Source organism: Atractosteus spatula, chromosome 11 (assembly GCF_055471065.1).
Source record: "Atractosteus spatula isolate fAtrSpa1 chromosome 11, fAtrSpa1.hap1, whole genome shotgun sequence".
Lineage (NCBI taxonomy): Eukaryota > Metazoa > Chordata > Actinopteri > Semionotiformes > Lepisosteidae > Atractosteus > Atractosteus spatula.
This window is the reverse complement of record NC_142716.1, coordinates 11,247,386-11,264,970: the sequence shown is the minus strand read 5'-3', so window position 1 is coordinate 11,264,970 and position 17,585 is coordinate 11,247,386. Positions and strand designations below refer to the sequence as shown.

General features: G+C 34.7%; 1 protein-coding gene across 1 annotated transcript; it reads right to left on the bottom strand.

Annotated features, from left to right (window-relative positions):
- Positions 1–127: 127 nt before the first annotated feature.
- kif14 (kinesin family member 14) lies at positions 128–17,202 on the bottom strand. Its single transcript, XM_088927574.1, has 29 exons — positions 16,055–17,202; positions 15,130–15,384; positions 14,723–14,810; positions 14,487–14,585; positions 13,987–14,039; positions 13,739–13,769; positions 13,545–13,652; positions 13,201–13,317; positions 12,777–12,895; positions 12,489–12,661; positions 11,004–11,151; positions 10,460–10,523; positions 9,613–9,797; positions 9,300–9,402; positions 9,063–9,220; positions 8,759–8,906; positions 8,232–8,384; positions 7,917–8,049; positions 7,706–7,799; positions 7,120–7,261; positions 5,817–5,917; positions 4,933–5,027; positions 4,215–4,439; positions 3,677–3,858; positions 3,174–3,314; positions 2,930–3,052; positions 2,229–2,303; positions 1,718–1,865; positions 128–817 (listed from the first exon to the last, which is right to left on the bottom strand). The coding sequence occupies exons 1-29, from the start codon at positions 17,200–17,202 to the stop codon at positions 423–425; spliced, it is 5,004 nt and encodes a 1,667-aa protein (XP_088783700.1). The 3' UTR covers positions 128–422.
- Positions 17,203–17,585: the final 383 nt, after the last annotated feature.

Genomic DNA, 17,585 nt, shown 5'->3' with positions numbered 1-17,585 from the left:
ATTCCCTGATTGTTCGTATGGAGACTTTACATAAATGCTATTATACCTTCTACCAACTTGTTTGAAAAATAAAACACAAGTATACATGTACAGTTATGTAAAAAAACAGTTATGTAATAGGCTCCTTTGTGATGATGTACATTATTATTAATTCAGTATTTCAACCCAAATTAGGAAAATAAACGTGTGCGCTTTTAAGTTTTCAGATTCTGCAAGCTTTAAATACACATCTTAAAAATGAATAATACCATTACAGTATCACACATTGTATTGAAAAATGTTACAACTGATTTTCCTTTGCAGTGCAAGATACTCAAGCCCCACTTAGTCTAGGTTGTTTTTTACAGTGTATAATGTCCCAGCATTATAACTATACCATGCAAATATTAGGGAATTAGGGTCATTACACAGAAATATGCCGACTAAACCCACTGTATAGCACTAGGTGAACAGTTTGTATGTGTTGAAAGAGTATACACAAATTTAGGAACTCCTTTTTTTCTCTCGCTTTTAATTGAAAACACACTATTTTCATTGCCTTTGAGTTTCTTGTCTTCGTTCTTTTCCACATTATCCTCTGCTCTAGGAAGCCCAGTTATCCCCACACAGAGCTGATCAAACGTGGCTGTAATGGAGTTGAGTGCAGAGTCCACATTTGCTTTTGTAGTTACAATACTTTCTGTACATTCCACATGAAGTTCATCTGTGGGATTGTTGATTTGATGCTTAAAGAATGTACTGAGGTAATCGCTAATAAACTTAGATGATAAACAGATCGCATCTCTGAAAGTATGGAGACCAGAGAAGTGTTCTTCGCCTGTGTGGAATAAAAAGTAGGTTTTAAAACACAGTTTTAGAAAAAATACCGACAATGTTAAGGAGGTCAACCCAAAGACATTCATGATTACATTGTCTTAAAGGTATCAAAAATCTAGAAATAACTGCAAACCACTAACAGAAGATCATATTTTCATTTAATATTACAGTAAACCCTTGCTTTAACGGAATTCAGATTTAACTGACAAAATCTACTAAAGGGGAATTCTGGATATAAAATCAGAAAATACTGGCCTTCCCTTGCAATTATGGAGAAATCCACAAATAAAACAAGGTAAACATAAATACTACATAGGTTTAAAATTCAGGAATATAAATGTCCTATAGGATGTGGTCAATTGATTACAATGGGTGGCTTGTTTTTTTGAATGCTTCAGTGAATTCTATACAGCATATTTTCTACAAATAAAAAGCTTGTGTATTTCGGTTAAAAAAGGTACAGGAACAATTTTCAGTAACTGTCTTTTGATTGCAATTGTTATAAACAATGCATCAAAAGATCCAGAAATCAAATATAGTGTGTATATTTCTCATATAAAAGTGTGTCATCGAGCTGACGAAGTCACACGTGATTTCAAAGACACTCAGTAATAACGGACACTCCTTCCACCCATTAGTCTGTTAAACATATACCAGATAAACAGCACTGAAATAAAAGTGAAACACCCCAAAATTTCTATAATGTGATGATTATGAAATGTCACTAATAAATGGCCATCGTACATGAGAGAAAAACAGTTCATTTACAAAGTCTGTCAGACATCAGACGTAACAGTATTGAATTCAACATTTCTAAACTTAAAAAGCAGGCTAACAATTTATGGTCTTGTAATTTAAAACAATTCACAATACATTTACCTAAAACATTTACCATCATTACCTTTTAATGTGCTGCTGATAATGGAGCTGATCTCTTTGAGAGTATCATTGAATTTGATCAAATCAGTAGCTGTCCTTTTGATCTCCTTCAGCTGAAAATGATCAGGAACACAATCTTCATATCCCACCTCTGAAGACTGATGACCCTCCTGTAAAATGATTGTCAAGGAAAGAGCCTGCAATCAATATTACTAAGAAATAATAAAGACGATACTAAATACATATTGATTTTTTTATTTTAAGATCTGTATGAACCCTTTAAAAAAGTTGGGTGGAGCAAAATTGGAGGAAAAAATGCAATATTGACTAACAAAAATTTCCATTGAAATGTGCTGAGTTGGTATACCTTCAACAGAAATATTTCACCACAGCAGAATTATCCTATTCAAAGCTATTTATGTAAATGCAATTTAACAACTGCCTACACAAACAATACATTTTAATACATATTGTACAAATGCACCCTGTTGAAAAACTCTTTTAAATGGCCTATCATATCAAGTTATACTTACCAGTTTACAGTGTGAGATATAAACCTGGAGAGAAGCTGCTAAATCCAAAGTATTCTTCTGTAGTTCCTGCAAAATCTGAACAAATTGTGCAAAGGTTTATAAACATATACACTTTGTATTCCATATACTGTATGTGCAGTACAGAACAAATTATTTCTAGGTCAAATTATAACAAATACATATGCTGGTAAGATTGTGTAAGCATATTAATAGAATCAAAAAGAATATACTATCAGATCTTGCAGAATTTGGCACTTGAGGAGCAGGATGTAGGGAGTGCATTCACTTTTTAAGAGTGAACCATAAAATGATGAGGATGCATCAGAGATTTCCCATTATAAACCAAGGGCAGACAAACTTATTAGAACATAGTTGGCATGCTTGTTTGGAAATTGTGAATGAAGCCATCAGTTCTGAATGACTAGTAATTACTATTTCCTCATCACGCCACAGATAGTTCCTCTGTTACAGCATTCTGTCTGATTTCAATTAGTAACGCTCTATATTAGATTTGAAACTAAAACGATGAGGGGAGTAAAAAGCTCAATTGCAGATAGTATGCAAATTAGTTTCTAACAGTGCCCACAAGGAGGTTGTTGACTTTAAACAATTTATCTTTGTATTTCTTATGCCACTTATTTCTCTGCCACTGCATGCTCAGTTTCCACGATTAAATGTCAACGTCAACAATTGTGCAATACCTGAGATCCAGGGAATATTAACTGAACAGCTCTTTGCATTTCCTTTGCTTGGTACATCCCATTATCTAGAAGAGTGCTTATACCTTTTCTTCCTCCCTCATAAAAAGAAACTGCCAAGGAGCTCTGAAACACATTAATAAAGCAAATGTTGATTTGCTCCAATAAATGAGAACCTACAGTACAATACCTTTAAAATCTTTCTCTGCAATACACAGGAAGAAAAAAAGACTAATTTGGAACTCACCTTTTGAATTTCCTCTGTAATGTGAAGCTCTGTTCCGGTTACTATTGAGAGATGGCCGATTAATTTAATTGCTGTGTTCAGGCACAGGCTGATTTTGTCCTGAGCTTCTGTCACCATAGAAGAAATGTCTGAATCACATCCCTTTAAAGTAATAAAATGATAATCATATCAAGTTGAAAGTGCATAGATTTCATCTCAGATTAATTGAAGAGAACTATATAAAAAGACTGCAATGAAATGCTGAAGGAATTTGATGAGTTTTTCACCATTACTTATAGCAGTGATACTCTGTACCACAATGTTCTCTAATATTTCTCTTGTTTGTTAACAAGGATACATAATTTACAACCACTTAACTAAAATCTTAGCATTTTCACATTGGTGAACCAATATTCCCATGAAATAAGATGAAATACAACAAATCTACTAAAGAGTAGATATTTGACTTTAATTTTCCAAGTACAGTAGCATTATATAAAACAGGATAGCTTTTTGGAATGTACCTGAATGAGTAACTGAAAATAACCACCCATTTTCTTTATTTCCAGCTTGAGCTCTTTGTTAACCTCAGAACGTTCACCCGGTTTAATAGTGTAAAGCCACTGCATTATAAGGAAGATGACTCTTTCAAGGGCTGAGGTTGCCTTCACAAGCTGGCATTGTGCTTTTCCATTGCAGACTAACACTAGCAAAGAGGAATCAACATGGAAATTAGTAGTATAATCACAAATTCACAGTTTTAGCTTGCAAAGATTTTCCTCCAATGTCATTGCATTTGGTACATTAAATACGAAGGCTTCTATTAATATATATTTATTCACTAACAATTAACATATTAAATCACTAAGGCTTTTGAAAACTTCAAAAAAATAAAACTTTTTAACACAATAACAACACCTGCATTATCATTTTAATAGTTATTAACCACAAAAATAATTAAAGAAATGCATTTAATTCTCTGTATAACAAATGGTCATGGTTTTGTTTGTTTTTAAACTTTCTCCTCATTCAACATTTCTCACTGAACAAGGACTTGCTTACAGTTTTCTTGGCTGTCATCATCAAGCTGCTCGTACAAGGTGGAGATAACAGCGACTCCATTGTGAATGGTGAGAATATCTGCCATTATTCGGTCAGCCATACTCTCCTGTATCTCATCACTTATTTTCATCTGAGCCACTGCTGACCCAATCAGCTCTTTGCAAATGCCAGGCAATGCCGACTCAGATATACTAGGATGTACAGTAGTGGTCTTATTCATTAAACCTATAAGAATATAACATCAAACAAAATTGAGAAGAAAAATAACCAGAATGAGACTATTATGATTTTAGGCATTGTTTTATTTTACATGTGCTATTTTCAAAATATTTGGAACATCTATTACAAAAAACCTTAATCTCTTTATCAGTTGAATTTCTGAAATCGAGAGTTCAACTTACAGTTTATTACACCATTTGCTGTGATCTCTAACAAAGAAGTGGAATTTAAACTACTGCTAATGAGATGTGTAAATCTGGAGTTGATACACAGTTGACAACAGCCTTACACTTTCTCACTGCTGTAACAGAGGAAGCATTGTACTTGTTTAGCAAGCCAGCAACACTGTCCTCTCTGACCAAATATACGATTATTCAATAAAAACCACCATGGAATAAGGGAAGAGTGTAAAGTACCAACAGTGTTTATAACAAGATCAGGATTTGTTAACTAGTTGTCTAAAACCTTTTGTTTCATAGCAAGTAATTTACTACATTACCAGAATACTGGGAGTTGTGAAGACTCTGAATGGGATGGACTCTTATTTCATAAAGTCGTCCTGATATTCTCCTGCTTTTTAAAAGACTTCTGCTCCTGGGAAAATGTAATTTACAAATACAGATAAATAAAATGTGAAAATCATGTTTTCTGGAGACAATCTCATGTATTAGAACTATTTTTGGCAAAAAAACAGGTTTTTCCTAACATCAACAGTAATCAATGCTAAAGCTTTGTAGGCTTAAATTTTCTCACCTTACCACTGATTAGCAAAGTGCTATGCAAACCTAAGTACTGAACTGCTTATGCAGAACTATGTTGAAATAAACATTTCATAAATACTTCACAGCTGTAGAAAGGCTATCCTTCCTGAGAGTGTCAAAGGCAAAATCTGTTGAAGCTACAATTACTAGCAATTTTTACTCTGGCTTAGGACCAATTGAACCATGCATTTGAAAATTAAAATTAAGAAATAAATATTATAACCTTTCTTACTGCATTTGTGATAACAATCAGATGCAAAGCACCTTAATATAAAATACAGTTTTAAGGTTTTTATGGACACAGTTGAACTTAATATGGCTGTAAGCTTCTATAACTGGAAGAGATACTTAATTTTCATCAGAGGCTCCAGGAATAACACCTTTCAAATTCTTAGGGCAACACTTTTTCAGCATGGAATAAACCTATTACTTGTTCCTTTACAATCTATACAATGCTGCTTCCTGCTTAATATGTTGAGTTTATTAAACCAGATTTATCACATTGTTACTGCAGAAATTAGATAACATCACATTTATCAGAGTGCAATAAACTGCAATTAAGTTATAAAGACTGTTAGCTTATATTCAACTGTTGAGCTTAGAAAAGGAAATCAGAGCTTACTTTCTCCTTGAAAATGATGAAGCAGCAGAACAATTTGCTATATCTGGTTCCCACTCATCATTTGGATCATAAAATACATCATCTTTTGCACCAGAATCTCCCTGCAAAAGGAAACAGGTTATTTTCCTTTGTTGTAGAGGCTAGTTTAGAAAAAAACACCAATTAACCAATGATGAAAAATAAGAAAAAATGCCTTGGCAACAGAGATTTGTTTCCTTTTTACTGTTCAGTGTGAAATTAACCTCTACATGTTTCTTTGCTCCTGGCATGCTAGTGCAGTTCCTTACTCTAACCTTTAAATACTTTCTAATGTGAAAATCCTCACAGATCAGGTTTTATGAAGCATTTACTATGACATCAAAATGACATTCTGCAAAACTAAAACATTTCAAATACAATAGCAGTAAACAGAAAGTTACTTAATAAATTTATGTCTGTAACCAAACTATACTAAAAACAGAAAATTACAATAATAATATAATAATAATAAACTTTATTTTATATAGAGCCTTTAAAGGTGGATTCTCAAAGTGATTTACAGAATGACAAGAACAATAAATAAAAAGAATACACAAGATAAAACACAATTACTATATACAGAGGAGACCGTGGATGGTGGTACTAAGAAAAGCAGAGGCGTGAAGAATGGAACCAGTTAAGTAAAGGCTTTTCTAAAGAAGAAGGTTTTGAGTCTGGATTTGAAGGAGTTTAGAGAAGGTGACTCTCTGATATCCTTGGGCAGAGAGTTCCAGAGCTTGGGGGCATAACAGGAGAAGGCCCTGTCACCCATACAATGTAGACGGGCTTGGGGGACAGTAAGGAGAGCAGAATTAGAAGAGTAAAGGTTGCGAGGTGGGGAGTAGGGCAATAATAGCTCAGACAGGTACTGAGGTGCCCGAAGATTGTTGATACCAACCAGAAATGAACCCTTTCAAACTGAAAGGTTAAAAGATGCGTTTAAAAAATACTTGAACAACAGAGATTACGATTTCAAATTTTGCAATCTTGATTTTTAAACGGGTTTCAATAAGCAAAAAAGAATTGCACTAAAATAAAGTAATCAAATAACGACAATAGTTCAATAGCCTAAAGAGTGTCCATGCTATGGATGTATTCCTAGCAAAACCGTGACATGTAATGCAAGGAGGAAATAAAAGTAAAACCTGCTTAATTCACAACTGCTTAAGGATTCATTAGAATATTACTATTTAATATGCATAATATATATTTATGATTTGCATTTCAAACATATTTTTATAAATTTCTTTTACCCAACCAATCTACTTCAGTTTTTCAGGCTCACCTGTTCCATCTCCCTCATTGCTGCTAGATTGCTCTCAAATTTCTCTAGACTCCAAAAGGTTGTGATACCCAGCTTTGTGTTCTGAACTTGCACCTGTAGCTCTTCATTTTCCTTTCCGCGGTCTTTATCTGAGGATTCATGCCTGCCAGACACATGCCTTGTTAATTCTTCAAACATTCAGACTACAGTGCATTATAATATGAAACATTTGACAGTTAATAAATACGTGAAACTGCAATGTAATAGTACTGTACTTCATTTTCTTTATTATAAACTTGAGTTACCTGAGTTTACTCATTGCTTGAGTAAAGGATTTATAAACAGAAAATTATTATTATTATTAAGCAGCATTGTATAAACTGTACGCTTTCAGTTTATATTTTGAGTGTCTCACGACACAATCATACTACTCTTAACGTTATCACAGTCATTGTAAACAGTGGTACACCACATATTATCTTACACTTATTTCATGGCAAATGGTTTTCAGTAATGACTTTCCAGTTAACTACAAGCAAATATTGTAATTACTGTCAGCAATATCTTCAGGGTCCAATATAAGTAAAATACATTTTGAAAAACTAACCGACTGAAAACAGCATGTTTCTTCAGTTTTCTGCTAATGGCATTTGCTTCCTGGATCATCAGAGACAGTTTCATCGAGTCCCACTGTGGTTGAACTAAAACATAAGACAAACCATTTAAATATTTTCACTTGTTCTATGATGTTTGTCATAAGAAGTGTTTCTGTACTGACAATCACTTTTAGCTTAACACAGCAGAAGTAGATGGCTTACCATATCCTGCAGCATAGTGTTCATTTCGTGCCCTTTTTTGCTGGGTCCTAACCAAATCCTCAGAAATCTTCTTTTTTTCCTCTTCTAAGGCTTCAATAATCTTTGCATGATGTATGGCATGATCTGCCAGGGCCTAAAATTTGAATTTGGTTAACCTTAAATCGAGTAAACATTTCTGATCGGAACATATTCATAGTCAAGGGACATATCAATAATGAGGCCTGATGTAATAATTTGAAATAGTTAATAGCAAATAAAAATTGTATATTTTTTTCTCAAAAACAATAATTATTCAGCTAAGAAATCAAAAACTACCTGTCGGGTAGCTTGTGCTTCCATAAGGAGACGTTTTTTATTTTGTTGCACCTCCTGTTCAAGTTGTAATTTTGCACTCTGCAGCTCTTCGATCTTGGTGGCCACTTTCCGGTTGTTAAGTTCCTGCAGTTTCTTCCTTTCGCATTCTGCCTCCTGAAGACAGGACACAGAACCTTGTCTACTCTCGGAAATATCAATTGTCAAAAAAACTTTCAACCTGTACAATTTAGGTTTAATCAACATAGGAAATGTGTTTATATGAAACTAATAAATTAAATATATGTACACAAATACTGTATATGCAGCATTACATACAAAATTATTTAAACTATCATTACTTTACTTGAAGAGAAGGCAGTACATTACATAGCACGATCCTCAATATAACCGAGATTTTTTAAATCCCATTCTTTAAATGTTTAACTTAAAGTTTTAATACTCCTACAAAATGATAGATATGTTCAGTTTATACTGTATTTTAAAAACATTTTTTAGCACAGCATGCAAACATTTTATGAAAGACCTACCAGTTCTTTTTCCAAAGCTTTAATTTTATGTTCATATAAAGCTTTCTGGTCTGAAAGCTCCTTCTGGGCCATTTCTTTGGCAACTTGTATACCCTGAATCATTTCTTCTTTGGCTTTCATCCGAGCTTCTTCAATCTCTGCTTCAAGCCTGAAATCAGTTTATAGGTTAGATGTTTTATTTTTCCGTTAATTTATGTGTTCTGCTCAATAAACTCCTTATGAGATTTAGGCACAAATATGTTATTCAAAAACTGGTATCTTTCATGTTGTTTCACTTCAATTACTAAGTGTGACTTTCACTTACTGTGCTCTTTGTGCTGCTAATAACTCATTTTTGGCAAATTCAAAGTCTTTGTGTCCATCCCCTGCCCCGTTCCAGCACGAAACCCGTGTCCCACGCTGCACCTCCCCTGGATGATTGAATCTAAAGTAGTGGTCACCACCAAGAATCACTCTGTCACCCTGTAAAAAACATTCCATTAGTTTGTTCCCCAAGTGGTGATTTTAATAAGTATTCGCACGTTATGTACTTTAGACTTACGTGATGAAGCACAGTTGACTCGGAGACCAGGTTTCCATTCACAAATGTCTTTGCGTCCTTAATTGGTGCGATACTTACTGTACCACCTACGTTAGAAATTATACTAGAAGAAAATAAAGAATTTATTAGAAAAAGAACACTAAACAAATTGGCTCATACTTATGTTGAGAGCTTCAACTTCACCATGACAGTGCTAAAAGTAATATTCACTGGAAACTAAGAAAAAACAATCCATACAATGTAAGAACGTGACATACTGCAAAGGTTAGTTCCAAATCTAGCATGTAAACATAAAAAAGACAAAACTTCTTACCAGTGGTCATCAGCAATAAGAGCTCCAGAAAGTTGGATGTCATGAGTTGAATCTGATTTTTGTTTTCCAACTTTGGTCTGCCCTTCTTTTATCATATAAAGCAACATCTCCGACAGCTGGGGATCCTCATTGAGATTAACCAGATTTGGCAAACGGTTATCTACCTTGAATGCAATCCCAGCTTTCTGTACAAAGGAAGATGCGGTGAGGGAAAGTAAAGTAAGTCGTCTTCTTTCATTCTGATAGAAGTCAAAAAGCAATGATTTCACAGTTTTAAAGCTGATTTCTCAGTTCTCAATGCACATAGTTCCCACTTGTGTCTCCTAGTTTGTGTTTCACTGTTGGTTATGAATAAGTTCATAGGTGTGACTGTAAATGCATTTGAGAATTCAGAATACGTGAATAAGTTCTTCTCTGTCCAAAACTAAAATGATTCAGTAACTTGTCAATGTAGGACATTCCTTTAAGCCTTGAAATATACTGTACACAGATGCTCTTCTCTGAAAGGATTCCCATTGCAGCAATATCTTGGCAACCAAAACTGTACACAGCCGTCTAAAAAAGGTCATATTAAGAGCACTGCAAAATTTTAACAATCCTTTTCTTTAAATTCTACATAATTGAAATTCATTATGTCTTTCTCGGGAGTAGCCTCTTCAAGCTCAGCCTTTTCGAATTGTGTTTGTGGTTTATGTTTTTGCAATACCCTTTATTTGTCTGCAGTCATTGATAAAAACTGGGTAGTACCAGCAGTCGTCCTGTTACAGGTCCCTGTGGTGCAGCACTATCTACACCACCCCAATCATAGCATTCACCTCTTAGCTATTTGAGACAATGAAGCAGCTACCTGTAGTTCTTTAGCTTCTTCACGCTTTCTTTTTTCGGCCTGTTCCAGTTTCTTTTTCCAAGTCCTAAAAACTCAGAAGGGCAAAAAAGCTGTAGTCAAAGCACTCCAAGTTCTGCTAAGCAGCAAAATTGCCATGGATCCTTTTGTGTTCACAGTTTTTATCAAATAAAAAGTTTTAACCTTACTCCAAAAATGAAAATAAACCCTGAATATTAATTCAATAATTATGCACTGTTTAATGCGAAAGAAAAATAACAGGATTAACATTGTAAACCTACTGAAGAGCAGAAAGCTAAAGCAAAGTTCTACAATACTCAGGAGCTGATTATATATGAGCTACCTTTATATATCAATTCCAATATTTCCAAACTCATTCATTCCTTACTCTTATATAAAGTGTTAGATTTTTAAACAAATGCTCAGAAACACATCCGTTCAGTGTCTTTTGAAGGTACATTACACAAAATGTCTGTTTTTATAACAATATTTGTAATATAAAGATAACATCTTCATATGCTATATGGGCCCTCTAACCAATAAATACCTGTGAGCTTCTGCCATGTCTTTCTCCTGTTGTGTTAGCTGCATTTTAAGAGCTGTAATTTCTTGCTTAAACAATCTCATTTTTTCTGTTTCAACACCTTGGGAGCTCATTTGAGCTGCTTTTAGTTTTTCAACTTCTGCTTTCAGCTCTGCAAATGTTAAAAAATCAAACACATAATGTTAGACATAAAAACCAGTAAACTTACCATATTGTAAAGAAAAAAAAACTTCCAAAATGAGAAGTTGCTAGAAAATACAATATTTCTTCTTCTGTTAATTCATCTCCCTCTAGTGGTGGTTAAGGCACATGACTTTTACAATATTATCTTTGGTTTTACAGTACCTTAAGTTGAGGAATATAAACTCATGTTGTGAGAAACTCCTTTTTTCTGTTAGGTGAACTTTTTTTAACACTAAGTTTTTTGTATAAGAGACATATATGTACATTACACTAGGGGAACAATAGGAGAGAACAAAAAGAAAAAAAAAATCACAAGAAAAGCCCTATGTCTCTTTACCAGATTATAGACATGTGTCCCACTAATCACCAAATTTGGAAAGGCTATAAAAAGTATGACAGTCTGTGGATGTCTATCAAATACCATTCGACCATTCAATAACAAAGCATTTAAATATAGTGCACACGGAACACAGCCACATCTTAAAAAAACGAACCTAAATCAAATTTACCTTAATAAGATCAAGATTCACACCCTTACATTTCACATCACTAGAATTACATACCTGTATCCTTATCACTTTTTAAGTAGTCCTTCACTTTTTGCCATATATTGACAAAGGTGACAAGTTTATCTGACATTGAATATCTCAACTCTTCTGAGTATAGCAGATTACTAAATTCTCTGACCCAAATCTCAAAATGTTAGGTGAACTTTTAGTAATAGACCAACTGATGTCTATTTGAGGCATGTTTTGTTTTCATATTTTAAAACCTGTAATGGAGCTGTAATTGGAATAATCCTTTTCCCCCAGTTCCGAACTTCCATTATTCAGGTATGTTGGCTGAAATGCAGCTTGCTGGACAGCAAAAAAAGCTGGAGTGTTTCATATATTACTATTCCCACTACAGTCTCTTTATTACAAATCGCTCACCTGCTACAAGTTGGTTAAAAAATAAAGCAAGAAGCTCTTAATAGAAAATGATTGTAATTAATGTAGGTAGAATAAGGCAGAAGTTGTCATTCAAAATAGAGTTTTTGAGACCAAAGACCAAGTACAGAAACAGATAAACTAGTCTAAAGCAGATAGATCTTTTTTTTTACTTAGCAATAGTGAGGACCAACTCATTTGGAATTTAATCTGACTGATACAACGTTCCCCCAAGACTACTACTAGGAATCACTTCGTTGGGTGCTTTTATATATATGTACACATTTTTATATACAAATAAAATGATTGGTTATGGTACTGCATTTGGAAAACTTTGATCATTTTAATGGAAACTTTGCCCTGAACCTTGACCCACCTCTAATCAGTTTGGCACTGGTGTCCTCATTGACTTTGGCAACATTGATGATCATGCGTGCTTGATTGGCGTATCGAAGGGTACTGAGAGTTTCCTCCACATTGCTGGCGGCGGGACTGACAGTGGCAATCATGGCGGTTTTCGAATTTCCCCCAAGACTCTCTTTCAGCAACCTGTCGAAACATGACATCAGCATTAGGACCATCCTAAGCAGAATAACAAAAAAGTGACCCATGCATACTATTCTTCTTGAAACACTACAATGAACCACTTCAAAGGTCCTCTTACCATGTTAACACTGACTCCCTGTAGGGGATAAAGACTTTCTTCTTTGACTGAGAATGTTCAGAAAGAGCCGAGATCACCTTTCCCAACGTTAACAGGGACTTATTGATGCTCACGCCTTCCTATAGAAAAAAAAGATCCTTTCAGACAATCCTTTCAGAAAACCACGTTAAAGAACATTAACAGTACAATTCCTTGATGCTTTAACTTTGTGTGCTAAAGTGTGTACTTCTGCACTTACCACAGATTGCTGAAAATGAAGTCTACAAAACGACTTTTTATGCTACAAAAACATTGGGACTGTATTTAAAAACAAGCACATTAACTGGGTGATGATTTAAACAAAACGCAAACAAAAACACAGCCTTTTCTCCTGCAGGGGCACTGAAATGTGTAGTAAGGCAGTTGTCTGAAGCCAGTGTCATACCCGCAACCTGTCTCCACTGGTCTGGGCTGTGGAGCAGCGCTCACTCCCTGCGAGGTCAACCAGATTGATCCGGCTGGTTATGGTGTGATCATGTTCCTCCTCTTCAACAAACTCTGTCTGCACAAAAAAATAAAGTTAGTTGAGTCAAAACTGCTTCAGATCCCCAGGATAAAAAAAAACCCTTCAATTTTGTGAGATTAAAAAAATTGTCTAAGCAAAAAATAAATGCTATAATACTAATGTGAGGTAACCTAATAAGAGACTTCACCGGGAGAGGGTGTAAAAACACATTGATAAAAATGTATTGACTTGACAGTGGCTCTAATGAAAATAAAAAGGTTCACCTTTGTTTGCGTCATGACGAGTGTGAAGACAGAATGAGATCTAGAGCTCTTGTCGTTCATCCCTGTTGCTGCAGTGGCACGTTGTTTATTTCCCAGCTCAAGCCAGCTCTGAAAGGAGAAAATTAAATGCTAGGTACAATGTTAAACCACTAAACAACAAAGACTACTGTGATCATAATTATTTAAGGACTCACCTTAATGTCATCGTATGAGCTAACAACATTCCTACGGGAGAAAACAATTACAAAATTATTCTAATTGTAATAAAAAAAACTCAGTCTCTACATTAATATATATATTTTTTAAATTCTTACAGGTCATACCCAGCATCTTACGCATGATTTCAGAGTTTCTTTCAATATAAGGTAAAGATTCAAATTCAACCCTTCATAAAGCTTTTATGTTGACAATTTGATAAAGTCTGCATTAAGCACATACTTACGTTGATAGATCTGCTACATAAGGCCCAAAGACTGGATGCTCCCGTACTCTTAACTATAAAACAGATTTTTGTTAGTTCAATTGTAAAATCGTGTTGATTGTACACTGTGATGTTCGTAAAATGCTGCAGTTTCTTTCACTAAATACAGCAATTATACTATATAATCATTCTACAACTAATCAACATATTACAGTCAACCATACATTTTATTTAAAGGAAGAGATAAAGGTTAATTTCACGCTGAAAGGCAGAAATAAAGAAGAAAAATGTTTTGCCTATGGAACCTTGGACTAAAATGCTGTTTTTTCCTTCTTTCTACTACTCTAGAATTAAACTTTACCTGCTCCTCTAGAGATTCCTACTCCAAAATGTTAATATTGCAAGTAATTAAGTGATTTAATATTTATTTTTTGTCCAAATTCAAGAACTGTACATCACTAAATAAACACTTAAGGTTGTTAAACCAATATGGACACTTAAAAAAGAAAAGAAATACTTACTGGTAGCTTCTTTTGACTTTGTTCATCTTTCACTACCAATAAATCATGAATCTTCTCATTGTAAACTTCAAAATAGCTCATTTCTAGAAGGTATGTGACCTGCGATAAAATTATAAATTACCTTTACAAAAACATAGTGTGACTTAAGTACTAAACAATGCTGTATTTTTCACTCAAGAAAGAAAAACTAAGCTTGATTAAAATAAATATTTATGAAGACAAAACAGAAAGCTTACTTGTTGATTTTCTGACTTGCCAACTCTTGAGAAGAGTTCCTCACAAAATCTTGGTATCACTCCAGCCTCATCACTAAAGCCCATCATTCTAATTGGCAACAAAATGTGAAGAAAATAATCTAATAAAACAAATCCACTTAAAACAACTAAAACAACTAGAAACAATCATAACACATATAGTCATGTACTCTATGTTTATGGGGAAACAAAATTACAGTTACACAAACAGACGATTATGAAGATGTCATATGAACATGGTTGATTTCCGTACTGAAATCTAAGCAGTTAAATGTATAACAGCATAACTTTGTCATTTCATAACATGTCCATTATGCATCTAAATTTCAATTGCATTTATAACTGAGCACAGAAAATAAATCAAAGTAAAAGTAAATAAAAAATCTTACGTATATGATTTTCCAGAGCCAGTCTGACCATACGCAAAGAGACAAGTGTTGTATCCCTCAAAAGCTCTTTCGAGAAGGGGCAAAGCAAGCTTTTCATACACGGTCTGTTGACTGGCAAAATTAGGGTCAGTCTTATCAAAAGAAAAAAATGAAAAGTCGTAGATAAAGGAATAGTTATGTTTGGAGTCCGGATGTTGAACAACAATTTCCTGGTTCTCCATGAAGATAACCTGATGTGCATTCTCAGTCTTCTCTCTGGTTAAAAATTAAAAGCAAATAGTAGACATAAACAACATCATTGCAAAGAACACAACCTCCAAGTACCCATTATCTCATCCCTAAGGGTATCAGAGAGTCAACTTCCCTGAGCTCTTTCAAATCAAGACTCAAAACCTTCCTCATTAGAAGGGCTTTTATTTAATTGGTTCTGTCTGCCCCTTTGCTTTCCTACTGTATTCTAAACCATTAGGTTTTGTAATTCTACTGTCTCCTCATTGTATGCTTTTACTTCCTACTGCAAAGGAATATTATGCCTTGTGACTTGTGAGAATCAACATTTTAAGGCATAATATAAAATTAAGTTTTATTATTAATAATAATATCTTGCATAAGAATATAAGATTCAGCAACTGTTGTAAATTGACATCTTGGTTATGACATCTATTTTCTATGGTCATACAAAAAAGGAATACAAATAATGACGTGATGCTTTACATTTATTGTTTTCTTGCTATTATAGAGGTGTGGGAATAATCTGTTAAAACTGAAACAATAATGCAAACATAATAATTCACAGCAGAAAATGCAATTAAATTTCAAACTAATACCAAACACAAGCACTTAGTACTTGAGGGGAAATTATAATAATTTATTAAACCTACCAACTTTCTGTAGTTTTTAGGCAATGCAACACTAGAATTCTTACCTGTTGTTGAATGGTCTCACTCGTACTGCCACAGTTACTGCACTGTTTTCCATTTTCAGGCAATCTTGGCCTTGAATCACACTCTCTCGGGTGGACTCTTGCTTTGATAAAAATCCCTTAACAGGGGTCCCCCATCCCGAAGTCTTCACGTCTGCACTGTGAGACACTAAATTTATAGTCTTCCTCGGCTGTGACGCTTGCACAGTGGATGCCCAGTTTCTACTGACAGCCCCTACCGCAAGCCTGCTGTTCCCTGGGAGAGTGGAAGCTTTAGGCACGGGTTTGACGCTTTCACAGCTAACCTGCCCTGGTGCCTTCTGCCTTTCCAAACTTCCATACTTGGTACTCGGCGGTTTCGTGATATCTCTCCCCGCTGTCTTCTCAAAAACGTCTTTGACATTTTTTTCAGCGGGTGTCCTTTTGGCAGGTGCTAAGAACACGTGTACTTTATTCAGGCCCTCTGTTTTGGGGGTATCGCCTTTATTCAAAACGGACTCCGCCAGTGACTTGGGCACAGACCTGGAAGAGTTTTCGTTTCCTTTGCTCGCTGCTTTAACAAGAATTGAAGGATTACTTCTGGCTTTTGGTGTGCTTTTTAATGTTGTATCCCTCAGACTCCCTGATCGCTGAATTGTTGTTGCTTTGGGGGTTTTATCGCTATTATTTGGTTCAGTAAGCCTTTTATAACAGTCTGAATTAGTGGCCCCGTCTTGTTTCTGTTGTGTTGTATTTTCAGTCGCTACTTTGTTTTTCTCTGTTATCAAGCCTGTTCTCGTACGGCGCTGCAGTGTTAATCTTTTTTCGGGCGCTCCGTCTTCTTTTACAGTGTTTTGCTTTGGCTTCTTTTCACCGATTTCAGTGTCTTTATTGTCTGTTTTTTTCCTTTGAAGCATCAGTCTGCCTTTAGAATATATGTCAACAGTTTGACCAGATGTTTTACTTCCCGATAGAATATACGTTTTATTTATCTCTTTGCTCTTATCGACTGAATGCGACGATTCATCTTCTTTCTTGATTTTTTCATCCACAGTGTCTTTAAGTTGTTTGTTTTTGGCTGATAAGTCACCCAAATGACCATCCTTTAAAAACGGATAACTCTCCAACAGAGGCTTGCGGCCTCTTGTTGGTGTAGTGTAAAAAACGGACATAATTGGTCTTAGCACTTACATTAAAAAAACATAAATCCACGAAAAGTAAATCTTGAATTCTGGTTTAAATTTCCATGCAAGCAGTGGAGTTATTTTCCTGGGGGAAAAAAAGATTATGGGTTATGCTTTATCGCATGCTACAATAAATAAGCTTGTTAACAGCGATCTCTCATCACTTACATCTTAAAAACGTGTGTAACCAGCTGTAAAACAACATTTGCAATCCCTTTAAAAAATAATAAAGGTAGCTACAATTATCATGGAACTTAAACTTTAACGATTCTGTTACTAGCTTCCTATCTTTCGAGACTGGATTCAGTAAGAAAAACTGCGGAAATCGATTTAAATAAACGGAAAGGTGCTTTAACTTTTTGTAACCCACG